The 14,217-nt window shown below is 31.8% G+C and overlaps 3 protein-coding genes across 4 annotated transcripts; 1 reads left to right on the forward strand and 2 right to left on the reverse strand.

Moving 5' to 3' along the window:
- The first annotated feature begins 307 nt into the window (after nucleotides 1–307).
- LOC112771469 (chromophore lyase CRL, chloroplastic) lies at nucleotides 308–4,752 on the forward strand. 2 transcript variants are annotated; one of them, XM_025816233.2, is made up of 9 exons: nucleotides 308–987; nucleotides 1,081–1,130; nucleotides 1,370–1,430; nucleotides 1,683–1,718; nucleotides 1,904–1,954; nucleotides 2,572–2,664; nucleotides 3,702–3,806; nucleotides 3,907–4,002; nucleotides 4,387–4,752. In XM_025816233.2, the coding sequence occupies exons 1-9, from the start codon at nucleotides 814–816 to the stop codon at nucleotides 4,525–4,527; spliced, it is 807 nt and encodes a 268-aa protein (XP_025672018.1). In that variant the 5' UTR covers nucleotides 308–813; the 3' UTR covers nucleotides 4,528–4,752. The 2 variants fall into 2 exon arrangements, with proteins under 2 accessions (XP_025672018.1, XP_025672019.1); XM_025816234.2 differs by having other exon boundaries at nucleotides 3,910–4,002.
- Nucleotides 4,753–5,128: 376 nt separating this feature from the next.
- LOC112771470 (uncharacterized) lies at nucleotides 5,129–6,337 on the reverse strand. Its single transcript, XM_025816236.2, has 4 exons — nucleotides 5,919–6,337; nucleotides 5,784–5,842; nucleotides 5,565–5,682; nucleotides 5,129–5,472 (listed from the first exon to the last, which is right to left on the reverse strand). Exons 1-4 carry the CDS (start codon nucleotides 6,173–6,175, stop codon nucleotides 5,388–5,390), a joined length of 519 nt encoding a protein of 172 aa, XP_025672021.1. The 5' UTR covers nucleotides 6,176–6,337; the 3' UTR covers nucleotides 5,129–5,387.
- A 2,223-nt stretch (nucleotides 6,338–8,560) lies between these two features.
- On the reverse strand, nucleotides 8,561–11,902 carry LOC112770970 (probable beta-1,4-xylosyltransferase IRX10L). Its single transcript, XM_025815490.2, has 4 exons — nucleotides 11,200–11,902; nucleotides 9,910–10,298; nucleotides 9,499–9,740; nucleotides 8,561–9,249 (listed from the first exon to the last, which is right to left on the reverse strand). The coding sequence occupies exons 1-4, from the start codon at nucleotides 11,303–11,305 to the stop codon at nucleotides 8,736–8,738; spliced, it is 1,251 nt and encodes a 416-aa protein (XP_025671275.1). The 5' UTR covers nucleotides 11,306–11,902; the 3' UTR covers nucleotides 8,561–8,735.
- Between the last annotated feature and the right edge of the window lie 2,315 nt (nucleotides 11,903–14,217).

Below are 14,217 nucleotides of genomic sequence, written 5' to 3' on the forward strand. Positions count from 1 at the left end.
CAAGTGTGTCTCTCAATTTTTAAAGTGTAATCCTTTCATTTCATAATTAAATGTCCAAAACATAACAAAATGGATATAAATAACTAATATTAATTTATTAAAAATTATTAAATGACTAATATTTTTATGTCTATTTATATTTGAATTAACATTAGTTAAATCCTTTTATTACTAAAAATGTTGATTCTTAATATTTTCTAATTCAATAATCAAATTAAATTAAAAATGTCATTACAAAAATTAATTAAAACCCTGATATTATAAATAAACAATTATTTATATATTGTTTTTCCTTTTGGGCCCATTTAAAATGAAAAGAGTAATTAGCTAAGTGTCCATAATTCATCACAAACAAAAAAACAGAGTCATTAATTTCACCTAAGAACTTCGTTTTGTTGGTCGATTCTGGGAAAGAAAAAACTGGAAACTGTGTATTTCTTTTCTTTAATGAATTTTGGTGAATTTGTGAGTTGAAGGCAAAGAAAGTGGGAGTGACAAGTGGTGGCAAGTGGGGGTTGAAGAGAAATTGGAACCTCTTTTCTTTTCAGCTCTCTCTATCCCTCTCCTTCTTTCTGTGTTGAAGAAAAAGAAACGAAACCCTCTCTTACTCCAATTCCGAATTTCCGATGTTCATCATCTTCTAGAAACACTTGCTGTTTTCTAGTTACTGTGCCGATATGGTGTTTGTGTTAATGCCTCTACTAAAACCACCCACAACCTGAAACCAATCCAATCCAATTCAATTCAATTCCATGATTTGATTCCTCAAAACCAAACAGCACCTTCATTTCTTCACCAAAGATTGATAGATAGATGGGTAATAATGGGTCGGATTCGAACAACACGAATGTGTGGAACCGCGCAAGAGGGTTGGCTGTGAAGACCCTTTTGCTTATTGGCGGTGCCCTTCTCGTTAAACGCCTCAGCAAGTCCACCACTCGTTGGGACCATGCCCGTTTCGTTGCTAATTCCCTCACTGGCGAAAAGGTTTCTCCTTTTCCCCTTTTTTCAAAATGGGGTTTGTGTTTTGTTTCTTTGTTATTCTTATTGTGTGAAGTATTGTTTTTTTTGTGTGTGTAGTATTCAAAGGAGCAAGCTGCAAGAGACCCTGATAACTATTTCAACATTAGGTCCGTTCATATTGCAATTTGTGTAACACTTAGAATGCATTTATATTGTGGTGTTTTTGTTGGTCACTATTGTTCTATGTTGTTTCTTGTGTTAGTAGTAAGTTGGTTAAAAGAAATTCTTATGTGCTTCTAGACCACATTTAATGCATGCTCTCGGAACATTCATTGGGAGTATATGAGAATTTTTAAGTTGGTTGAGAGGAAAAACATTTACAAAACTTTGAATTTGGTCTTTGTAGAGCGCTTACATGCCCGGCAGCCGAGCTAGTGGATGGTTCGAAAGTCCTGTATTTTGAGCAGGTGAGCACTATGGTTCAAGTCTCTAAGTTTCCCATAGTGAATTGAGAAAGAAAATGAGGAGGTATTTATTTGTTATATCAATAGATTGCATTCAGTTTGAATCTTCCCAAGTTATCTGAAGGTGAATAACCTCCTACTTTCTCCTTTTACAAGGAATGCCACTTTATACATCCAAATCATTGTTTTCTTTTTCCTTATTTTTGTTTATGTTTTTATAATTAGCCCAGTTAAGTTTTTTCTTTGTGCTTCTAGGCCTTTTGGAGAAGTCCGCAAAAACCCTTTCGGCAGGTATGATATTATGGGAGTTGCAACATTTATTGCATTTACTCTTTGTTCAAACTTGAATTCTTAATAGGAAACTTAGGCTTCCATAAACCAGGAGCTTGTGTGAATGTTGTCATGAGTCAAGATTTTTGTGGTGTTGTTTACGATTGTCCCTATAGTACAAATTCTCATCTTTCATCGTTTTGCAGAGGTTCTTAATGGTGAAGCCCTGTCCAAAAGAGCTGAAATGTGATGTTGAGGTATGCATTTTGTCACTTTAATAATAGTGGTTAAGTTATCCAAACTACTCTTGTCTTCAGTACCATGATTTACATTGTAGTATTAATGGTGCTGATGTCGCTTAATTTTCACACTTCTAGCTATTTTCATAAAACAATACTGAGATCTTCTTTAAAGTGTTGAAGCATTTCTGTTCAATAGAAAGGAATTGAATAGATAACTTTACATCATGCCTTCCTTACCAAAATGGAACAAAGAAAAACTCGTTTTGAACTTCATTAAACTTCTTTTTAAGTGTTTCTGGTATTATGTATGCACTGTGAAGCGGGTCAAATGGGGATAATTGTAATGAAATGTTAGTTGCTATTTGGACTTTGTATATGAGTAATAATGCTACTCTATCGTGAACTATACTTTTACCAAGACCTAGATACCACTCAATGACTACATTTAACCATAATTTATCCAATTATTTCCCTATATTACATTGATGCATGCTTTATATGTTTGTTCTGGTTTTCAGACACATGATTCCATTTTTTTTCCTTCGGAGGAATAGTATACCCTTTTCTTGCTACAAGTGAATGTTGTATTTTGTAGAGAACGAAATCGGATACTAACTTCTGTTCAATGGCAGTTAAGTACATATGCAATTAGAGACATGGAGGAGTATAAGAATTTTTGTGATCGATCAAAGGATCAGCGTCCACAGCCGGAAGAAGTCATTGGGGTGAGCTGTCCTTCATGTTTGTAATTGTATTGTGATCTTAGCTTAGGGGTGTCTTTCTTCCGTATGCATTTGTCAACTTCTTGTTAGGGAAAGAGAAGTAGACAGGAACGAGTTTAGACTAAAAGAAACAAAAACTCTTCGATGTTAGAAATTCAGAGTTAAGGGTATGGTGCTGAAATCACGAAAATAAAGAAAAGCAAGAGAGAAAGAGACTATTAAATGGTACAAGATTGTCTTTTGGATGTTCGAGTGCTATGTAGATGTATACAATCATAAAAAGAAAGGCAAGTATAAGTTGTTATTGGGGGGAAAATTGGAAAATCTTAGTGTGAGGTTGTTTAGGAATTAGTATATGACATTGTAACTATTGTATTATCATTCTCCTTGTGTTAATGATTTTTTTTCCTTTAGTTATTATTATCAAAATAAAACATTGTAGTTACTGAATGAAAGCAAGAAGACCCTCTTGGTATTGGGAAAAATCTTGTGTAACCTTCTAGGATCATCACTTTTATAGAGAGGAGCTCCCCTATCTATTTTAGGTGATTAGAGACTAGACTTGGCAAAATCAATCATTGATCTGTGAGAATTTTAGATTAAAAAAAAAATCATATGGTTGCTGTTTTTATCAGCGGCAATGGCTTGTGTGCCCTATAGTTGCTTGAGTGGTGGTTGCTTCTTCCCATATTGTGTATTGTATCAGTTTTGCAGTAAATTATGAAAAGAATTAATCACAAATGTTCAGTCTTAGACTGAATTTAAAATCAAAGGATGCATTAACTCAGAAATCAAAGAAAAATTTCTGCTTGTACCAAGGTTACTTCATATTCATGACTAAATTGTTAAGTATTGCACAAAAATCTGTTTCATCAACAATTTGTTAAGTATCTACTAAGTGGGAATTCTTGATAAATTTATGTCTGTTTGATACTTTGTTGTCTTTAACTGGAGTGAATCACACAAATTTCTTTATTTAAAGGTATCTAGCTTTTTAGTTAAGTAAACATTACTATAATACTTCATTGTTTGGATTGCAGGACCTTGCAGAACACTTGACAACAATACATCTTAAACGTTGTCCGCGAGGGAAGCGTTGCTTATATGAAGGTTCAACCCCGCCTGGCGGGTTTCCAAATTCATGGGTATTTCAATCAACCTATTATCTTTATATCCTATTTACCATGTTCTTTCTCCACTACCACTGTATTTTGATCAAACTATTATCTTTATATCTTTATATAGCAGAATGGAGCAACCTACTGTACTTCAGAAGTTGCTGTTATGAAGAACAATGAGATACATACGTGGGATAGAGGTTTCGATGATGATGGGAAGCAAGTTAGTTTACTTTTAACTCCGTTGTCTTATTTAAATGTTTAATTTGATTTCTTTACCTTTATAGTTCTAGTTAATATTGGGTGTGTTTATTTAAACCTATTTTTGAGAAGAAAATTCACAAACTGAAAAAATAATTTCACATTTTTGTATATATTTTATAAAACAATCATAATTTAAAAAAAAATAAATAAATGCTTTTAACTTTCCTTGGGAAAACTATGTAGAATAATTTTTAGCAAAAATAAGATTTTAGCTTTTTTTTTTTTTTTTTTAAAACTATATAAAAGAAAACAAGTTGTGAATTTACTCTCTCTTATAAAAGATCAGATGTGCCCAGAAGATGGAGAAAACCCTAAAAATGTATTGTTTCTTATGTGATTGCAGGTTTGGGGACCAAAGGAAGGCCCTTATGAGTTTAAGCCCGCACCAACCTCAAGCTTTAGTGATATGTTTTCTCCATTAAATTTCCCTCCTCCACCTTCCATGGATAGAAGAATAGAGGGTTCATTTGTTTTGCAAGATTGAAAATTCACAATGTGTAATTCTGCCACTACACCTGTGTCAATATTAGTGTCCTTTTCTTTTATCATTACTATCTTCCTGTTAATATTTTTGGTATCAGTCATTCAGTCTTAATTTAATAGCCATAGCCTATAGAGAGCAGGCGTTTTTCTTCTTTTTCTTAGGTAAAGTTTGATGGATATTCATAGCATATTTATGAGAAGATAAGAGAGGTTAGTTATGATGAAACCAATAAGTTCTCTATTGACAAAGTGATGAGGAGAATGGATCTTCTAATGTTGATTTTTCACATGATCTTTACATGTGTTTTTCACCACTTATTTTCTATTACATGAATAGTGAGACATCATACATGATAAGACCATTTAAAAAATCATAGAAGATCCATTCTCAAACCATGACATCAACATTGCATTTGAAATTACCAGAGTTGAGGTATTAGAATAAAGGGTTTTTGTTAAGAGTATTGGTTAAAGTTATCATTTTTAGCAAGTCTTTGTTGTGTTTCTTTCTTCTTTTTATCTATAAGCCTAATATCTCTTTACCATTGAATTTATTGAAGCTAATTTAAATCAAGTAAAAAAAAAAAATACAAAATCTTGAGTTGTAGAAAATATCAATTGTTTCAATGTTTCTTATCACTGGCATACAATATGATATCAGAAGAAATCTTGTGTCCCAAGGTAATAATACAATATCTATGGAAGCTCTTTGCTCAGTCTTAGAAAGCAAAAAGAACCTAACATACTGAGTTCTAGATATATCAAAATCAAACTGAACAGAATGAACAAAATGGAATTAGTGAAAGGTGAACAGAAAAAACAAAAAGAAGATGAATAAATTAGAAGCACTTGTCTGATATCCTAAACAATGCTGCTATTGAGATAGAAGTAGAATCCAGCAGCAAGCACTACAATTCCCACAGCAACTGCAATAGGAACTGCTTTCCTGCACAAAGTTTGTCACATAATGTTATGTGAGTGAATGATTCATGAACAAGAAGCAAGATATAAAGATGGATGAGTGAATGAATTACTCACTCAAATGCTTCTTCTCTTTTGATCTCATCTTTCCTTGCCTTTCTAACATCAGTGTCATTTGCATTTTTTGTGACAGCTGGTGCATATGGTCTAAACCTTCTTTTTGGAGCACCACAAACTGCATAGTAAAACACCATTTTTGGCACCTATTTAGCTCAAACACCCTACTTTCTTGTCTTCATAATAGTATTGAAATTGAAGAGAGAATGGAATAATTACCAGGGCAGAAATATTTATCAGGCAATTTCTCAAATGGGGTTCTCTCATTATAAATATAGCTGCATCAATATCAATCACAAACATAAGATACATTAATCATTGACAGTTATTTTGAAGCAGAAGGAAGATTCGCACCCGCAATCACGACAGATATAGGTTTGCTTGGAAGCGACACGCATGGAGATCCTCGGAGTGGTCGAAGTAAGATTGTGCATTTGTTTAGGATTAAGCAAGAGGGTGAGTGAACCAGAGAATGATGATGAGTTCAAGGCAAAAGGGTTGAAGAGTTTTGTTTCATTTCTAACAAGGCTACCATTGTTGCCATGATGATACTTTGACTTTGACTTTGTAGTGCAAAGAGTGGTTGTATGTGGCTGCAGATGCAGGGCCATTGTTCTTCTTCTTTTGCTTTTTCTGTTCCTTAATTTGTGTCAATGAGTTTAAGAACAGAAGATAAAGCAAATGAGTGAATTGGTTTGGTTTGGTTTGTGTATGAATCCTACATGGAAAACGTGGCATACATACTCCCCACACAGGCTTGACAGAATAATCATGTTTTAACAATACAATAATCAAATATTTTTATAATGTAATAATTAAAATTGGAAAAAGTTTAGGGCCAGCAATTTTTTCAAATTCTGGCAAGCATGTAACCAGAAAAGAAAAGTAAGTCATTGGATGAAATCTCACACCATTAAAATCATCATTGATGTCTATTTGATGGCTACAAGTCACACAAGTTACTGCCCCTATCATTCCTCGTTAAAATTTTTATGAATACAAAAACTCACTCACTAATCGGCACTACTTATTTTTTGCACTTTTATTCACATTTTTATTGTAAATGTAAATTTAATTTAATTACTTATAAATATAAATTAATTTTGATTATACTATTTATAAAATTTGACTATAAATATAAATATGAAGTCATTCTGTGTTCCTGCATAAATGATTTGTTGATGGTTGATATTTTTATGTTCATGTAGAGTGGTTGTATTTTCAAACACTTTATATTTGGATTCACATTACAAAAAAAATGTTTGATATACTCAATTTGTGTGATAAATTATGTCTAAAAACACTATCAATGTAGAAAACACCTTTCAAATCCGAGTAAAATTATAATTATTACTAATTAATTATATATTTAGATTATCTTTACAAAATACCAAAAAAACTTGTGTATTTGTATTGATTGTTAATAATATTAATGTCAAAATAATATCTGCTATGAAAATGTGTAGCAAAATTATTTAAATTTATTCCATTTATTGTTATATAGTGTGAATTTAAAGAAATGCTTATATGTCTTTAGTGCATATTTAATATATTTTTTAAGAATATTTATAATTGTTTTTTATTTTTAATATCATTTTTAAATATTACAAATAAAACTAATTCATTGTAAATGTTATTAGAATACGCATTAAATTAAATATCTTACACTTTAAAATAGCTGCTTTAATTTACTTGACTATCTTCTTGTTAAGTATTAGTGTGGAATGCTTTGACACTTAAACATAATACTTTTATGATGTACGGATATTAACACGGACATAAGATAAATACGATACGGAACACGATATGACATGAGACATTTAAACATATGAAATTTAAAATTTTATAAGACATGGGACACGATATATATATAAAATATAAAATATTTTTAGATGAATTATAATATATTAATATTTTATTAATATTAAAATAAAAAATAATTTTTTAACTATTTTTAATGTTATTTTTTATTATAAAAAATATTTAAAATATTTTTTATTTTAATAAATAATAATATATATTATTTTTAAATTCATTTTAAGAATACATGTTAAGAATAAGACTAGACACATTAACACGTAATTATATTTAGGTGTATCCAAATGTGTTTGAATTTTTTTTAGTTTTTATTAAAATACGATTGGATACAACAGACCTACGAACACTGCAACTTAGCGAAGTGTCTGTGCTCCGTAATAATGCTTATTTTGGGTTGCTATGCTTGGGTTTTCTTATGTAATCTTTTTCTATGATCTTTTTTCTTTTCCTTTTTCTTTTGGAATAAAAATCAACAATGAATGAATGAAATATGAAATTGGGTCCAAGTTCAAATATTTTCTTTTCCTTTTCTTAATTGGTCAAAGGACACGTCATTAATTTGGAAACCAAGCAATGACAAAATTCTTAAAACCACATGATAGAATACAAGGACAAACGCCAAAAATAACCAACCGTGTTGAAAATATGAAACTCCATTGTTAATGCCAACCATATCAATAGGACCACCCTAGCAACCACTACCTTAACCAACCATATAACAATTCTCTAATCTTCAACCTTTCTTTCATAAGAATCAATATCTTTTATGAAATCACAAATTAGTGATTAGGAAGAATGTAAAAAACTAATCATGTATTACCAAATCATCATCATCCTCATTATCATAATACTCACATGATACTTATGATTTATAAACAAATTACAAACCATTAGTCCAACAAGAATCATCCATTAATCATTATTCTAAAGTTATGTACTGTCATCAGAAAAAACATACTTAAAGAAAAAACTTTGCCATCATCATTATTATTGTTCTTCCTTCCATAATTGAAACTAAGTTGTTGACATAAGGCAACATGCCGTAGCATAAATACAACAATAATAATGATAATTGAGAAAATTATCTCAGCAATCGAAACAGGCTACACGGATCAAACGATGCTACTGTATTCTGTAGACAACAACACATTATAAAGAGTAGGGGCATGAGAGCAATAAAGCTTGTAAATGAATTGTATTTGTATTTATCTAATGAATTGTCTTGAGAAAAAATCAAAATTTACAATCTCAACAAAAATCAACAACTCAACTACAAATCCCTATGAACACTTTGGGTGTATTGACCAAGATATGTAAAGAATTCTAGATGCTTTAAGAAAACTGTTACAACCATTACCAGGGTTTGAGATCACCGACCGGGCCGGCAGTCCAATTCAAGAACTTCTCCCCCGGTTTCAGGTATATACTCCGGTCATGTGGCAGCTTACGCGCAAGGCCATTGAGTACTTGATGGAATGCATCTCCCGGTTGAGCTGGTTGTGGAAACAGCATAGCTTGCTTCATGGTAGGGTTTGCAAGCAATCTCTGCTTTCTTAAGATAACTTCAGGTGGGATTGATGTTAGTATAGTGTCCAATTTAGGGACATCTTCCTCATCAACAAAAACACCTATCTCTTCCCATGGAATAGCATCCGCGAATGGCAGAACGATGTCATCAGCAATAATGATGGGAATGCAGCCGAAAACCACGGCTTCGACCAACCGTGGGCTCCACGGGGCCCAGCCGAGCGGGCACAAACAAAACACAGCTCTTTGCATGTCCTCATAGTATGTGGTTGGATGATCAGTGGAAATGTCAAACAGTGGATTGTCCTTGAAGTTCTCCCACACTGCTGCCCTTGCACCTCTGTAAAACAGCAAAGTACAGTCACTTTAAGTTGTCAAGAAATTTTACTATTATTCTATTTTGCTATAACATCATCAATAAATGGCACCAAGTTTCATACATTTACTCAGTTTTCAGTGGAAAAATGATCACGAATGGAGTTCATTTTAATATGCCTAATCAGTTCCAATAACCACTAAATAAAACCTTAGAAGAATGAGAGCCATTGCTCCTTGCCTTTTTGAACTCGATATAAGAATTATGACATACCTTGCATAGTAACCACCTTCAGGGTCATTTCCGACATCATAAAACAGTCCTCGGAAGTAAACAAAAATGGACCTGGGAGTGTTTTCAGGAATTAGGTGGGCATATATTTTCTGTGGCGGAGCATATGGTGGAATTGTGATTGAGCCGTCTTTCAGGCATACATGATTCCTCTGACCAAATGTTTGCACCAAGGTAGCTCGCTTTAGCAATGTAAGAATTCCTCTTTCAATTGCTTTCTCTTCCTGTAACAAAATAACACAATAAAAGTGCATTTCATGACTCACCAGATCCATGTACATCTATAGTGGAATCCAATGCATCTCTCAAGAAACCACATTATAAATTCAAATATCAAGTAGAATAAACAGTGGTATAATAGAAAACTTTGAAGCAATAAGCTATGCTCCTTACTTGATAATGGAAGCATGCTCCAAAGTCATGAGGGGTCAGAAAGAAATGATCTGCCCCTTCTGTCCGGTTCCAGTAAGGCCAGTTTGAAGAAATAAGCTGTATGGCACTTCGCATCATTCGCGGTGACTTAAAAGGTAAAGGGAGTCCATTTGGCGTCAAGTCACAGGTGGTGTATACGGGGGTGTAAAACCAATCAGCTTCTTCAGGATTAAGGGTTCGCACAGGACTCGATAAGAGAAACCGGTGCATAAAGATTTCGGCAGCAAACATATGATTAAGGCATCTTGGGTCCTTTTGCAGAATTTTCTTGTTATATTTGCTTGGAAGTTCGTAAACAAAAACCTTCAACCTTCCAACCGGATTATCTTCCAACACATCACCAGCACTACCTACAGTTGGTTCAACCATAGAATGCTTAGTAACCCATTTCATCTAAGTGAAATATAGAATGCTTTTGTTTTTATATGTTCTTCAGATACCGAAAAAATTTCCATATGGCCAATTGAAATCAAATCAAACCTATAATTATGATAAGGATATCATTTCAAATTTATTATTTTTTAAAGTGTTTGCTGGAGTTGCAGCTACCCTTCTTCAAAGTTTCCTTTGGTAAGTTTGCTAGAAATGATGAGGTGTTGAAATGGATAAGCCACAACAACAAAATCAATACAAAACTAACGCAAATGCTACTCCTCCTATCCTGTTAACCAGTTCACAGAACTTCACCAAAGTAATGATTGACAATAACATGAGCCTATGTTCAAACATAAGACTCTCAAAATGTTTCTTTTTCAAATACTCGATGTTTCAATCAATGGCTTGGTGAATTCCTAAAATGAGTTCCGCTACAAAGGGTTCAGGCTATCACCATCAATTGAACCAGAAAAGTGTTAGTATGTAGTATCTAAGTAGCAGGTTTGATTGAGACTTTGACATTGGGACTTCTAGAATAAATTGCTACACCAAATGTTCAATAACCAAAGTTTTCTGTTTGAAATACTAAACTGAAAACTAACATATCTCAATTAAAAATACAAGTAACAAACTATGTAACAGATATTTCCTAGCAACCTCAAACCAAATAGATCTTAATCAAATCCACACTCAGAATACACATAAACACAACTTATGAAATAGTCTAACCAATATGGTAGCAAAACCGTAAATAGATTTATCATAATCAAAACCCCAAATCATCATAAGTGAACCAAACTGACTACTAAATCAACAGAACATAGACAAAACAGAAGACAGAAAAAACAAAATTTTCAAACTTTGAAGAAATCCCACCTGAAATTCTCTCAGTAGGTTGGTTTCGACCGAGCTCCACAGCACCAATTCTCGAAACAAGAGCAGCACAAAGAAAACCAAAGAAAACCCACTTCCAAAAATCCATTTTTATTCACACCCCAGACACCAGAAACACCTTGATCCAAGTAAAGCTCACTAGGGTGCACCAAGGGTATCACAAAAAATAGCTAGCTGCAGCAACTGCACCAAGGAACAACACTTGAGAAAGAGAGAGATTATAAGGGGAACAAGAATTTAAAGTCCAAATTGTGGTCAACAGAAGAAGGTAGCAATGATGGTGATGAATAATGGTTAAGATGTCACAAAGGAAAGTAGTTGTGAGAGATTTCTTAGCATTGAGGTTTCATATAGGCATTTCCTCAAACATCTGGAAGACAGTGATATGGGTTCTTCCCCAGCAGCACAGAGAGAGACACATATGAGGGACCAAAAAGGAAATGGGAGCTATGGTGGATTTGCTTTGAAGAAATAGGTGGCAATTAGCAATGTTTTTCACACACCAACTTCAGAAAGAGAAAACAAATTGGAAAAAGATGGGCTCGTTCTTTCTTTTTTAAGAAAAAATATTGGTGAGGATTGAAGAAGAAGGAGGGAGGAAGAAGGGTGGCTAGTTTTGCAAAATTTCTGGTTTGGTTTGGTTTTTTTATTATCTTGGGTTTGATCATGTGTCCATCTCATAATACCATATAAGGAACAGAAAAAGAAAACTACGTCACGTTCCTAAATTCATCAAACAATTAATTAAAAAAATATTAAAAAATTATCAAAATTTATTTTTTTATTATTAATTAATTATTAATATTTAAAAATATAAAATAAAATATATTATTGAATTACTAACTAAAAGAATTAAACTAAAAAAATTGAATTAATAGTTAAATGATAGATAAATATAATAAATTTTAATGACTTATAGTTTTTTTCTTAATTAAATTAAGGCAATTTAATTTAATGGGCAATTTACTTATTTAAATTGTTTCACCTTTAATATTACGTAAATACATTGTTTCTAAATCTAATACGCAAATGCATTGATTCACATATCTATATAAATCGCCAGTAGCGATTTATAGGTGTGCAGAAACAGCTACAACGAGCCGTGGTTTACTATTACACATGCACACACATAAACTGCGGTTACTTATAGCGGTTTATGTATTAACCATTTTGCACATAAATCGCAGCTGGTTATAACGGTTTATGTGAATGTATTTGCGTATTGGATTTGGAAACAATATATTTACGTAATATTAAAGGTGAAACAATTTAAATAAGTGAATTGCCCTAATTTAATAATACAGTACCTTCTTCCTTGTGTCAAATACTCAAATGTTTCTTTCAACCTGAATTTGTGTTATTTTATTCATCGTTAAAAAAAATTAAAGTACTCTAAGAGAATATATTAAAATTACTAATTAAAAATATTTTCATAGAAAAAATATAAAATTTAGTTTTTAATGTATTTATTAAAATAAAAAACTTTACAAAAATTTTATATCCTTTATTAAATTAAAAAAAATAACAGTTTGCTACAGGAAATTTTTATGGAGACAATAGAAGAGTATTTTTTTTTCTTTTTATTAATTGATTATTATAAATAAATAAATTAATAGTTGGGTTAAATGTAAAGCAAAAATTTTATATATTATTTTCCAATATATAAGATTTATATTGTTTTTGTCATAAACATTTAGCTCAAATTTTAAAAAATATTGTTTAGTTTAAACTTACTAAATTTTACATAAGTTTTGTTAAATTTTAATAAAAATTTTGCTTCAGCTTGTGCCATTTAGAGAAAACTTTTTTCCTTCTTTTAAAAGGGTCTAGAATTTGGACCATGGAATTTGGATAATGATGTAAATCAGATTTAAATAATAGAATTTAAAAGAGATTATAAAACACTTTTCAGATCTGACCGTTTGGTTAACAAAAATATAAGAATAAATAGTCAAATTCATTTCTAAAAAGTTATTGGTTTTTTAAATTAATTCTATTTTTTAATTAAATTTATCTTTTAAAAATTTTAAATTAATTATATTAGTCTTTTTATTATTTTCTTTGTTAACAGCACCAAAAGTATTTTAGTATGACTAAAATGACTAACTTAAAATATTTAAAAGACGAATTTGATTAAAAAATCTTTTAAAAACTAATTTGGAGAATGAATGATATTTCAAAAACTAATTTAACCATTTATTCGTTAATTCTTAAAATAATTCAAGTATTGTTTATTTTTTTATTTCAGTAAGACAAGTATTGTTCGAGTACAAGAGATTTTATAAGGGCAAAATTCAAAATTTTTAATATTTACACTTGTGGACTTTCAACCCAATTAAAATCATGTTTGTTATCACAGAAAATATTATTAAAATTTACTAAACTCAACAACTCAATCGGCCAAGGGAGTAGTCCATGCAATGGGGATGGTCGAGAGGTTTTTGTCCATGGAACTCACTTCTCTGGCATCCATCACATCACCTCTTTGATTTTCATCCTAATTTGAGCTTGTATGATTTTCATGGGTGGGATACTATGAAAGTAAATTTCTTTATTTATGAGCTTCCAAATCATCTAAGATGTTATCATAAAAACATCCATCCAGACCAGCTCGTTGTAATTTATTTAATTTGATCTATCCAAGCTGAAGAAATTATTAATATCCAAAAAGGACCTATAAGGTTCATCTAAATAATAGAGATCTTAAGAAAATCTCGAATAGCATGAAGAGGGTTTTAACATCACAATTGCAATGACTACAATAAGAATTTTTTTTTAATAGTGATTACTACTGTGTAGATTGTATAAAATTTCTATACGTGTAAAAAGCACGTGTCACACAGTGAGGTACTCTTTTTGTACTCTTCTGTACTCTTTCTGCTAGGGTTTAGGTATGAGTGACAGAGTGAGCGGGGGATTCACGAAGAGGGTGACACACAGTGAGGTAACCAGTAATGCCGGCGGTAGAACTAAGGGGGAGAGCGTTGGGGGTTTGTATCT

The sequence above is a fragment of the Arachis hypogaea genome, chromosome 18 (genome assembly GCF_003086295.3).
Source record: "Arachis hypogaea cultivar Tifrunner chromosome 18, arahy.Tifrunner.gnm2.J5K5, whole genome shotgun sequence".
Lineage (NCBI taxonomy): Eukaryota > Viridiplantae > Streptophyta > Magnoliopsida > Fabales > Fabaceae > Arachis > Arachis hypogaea.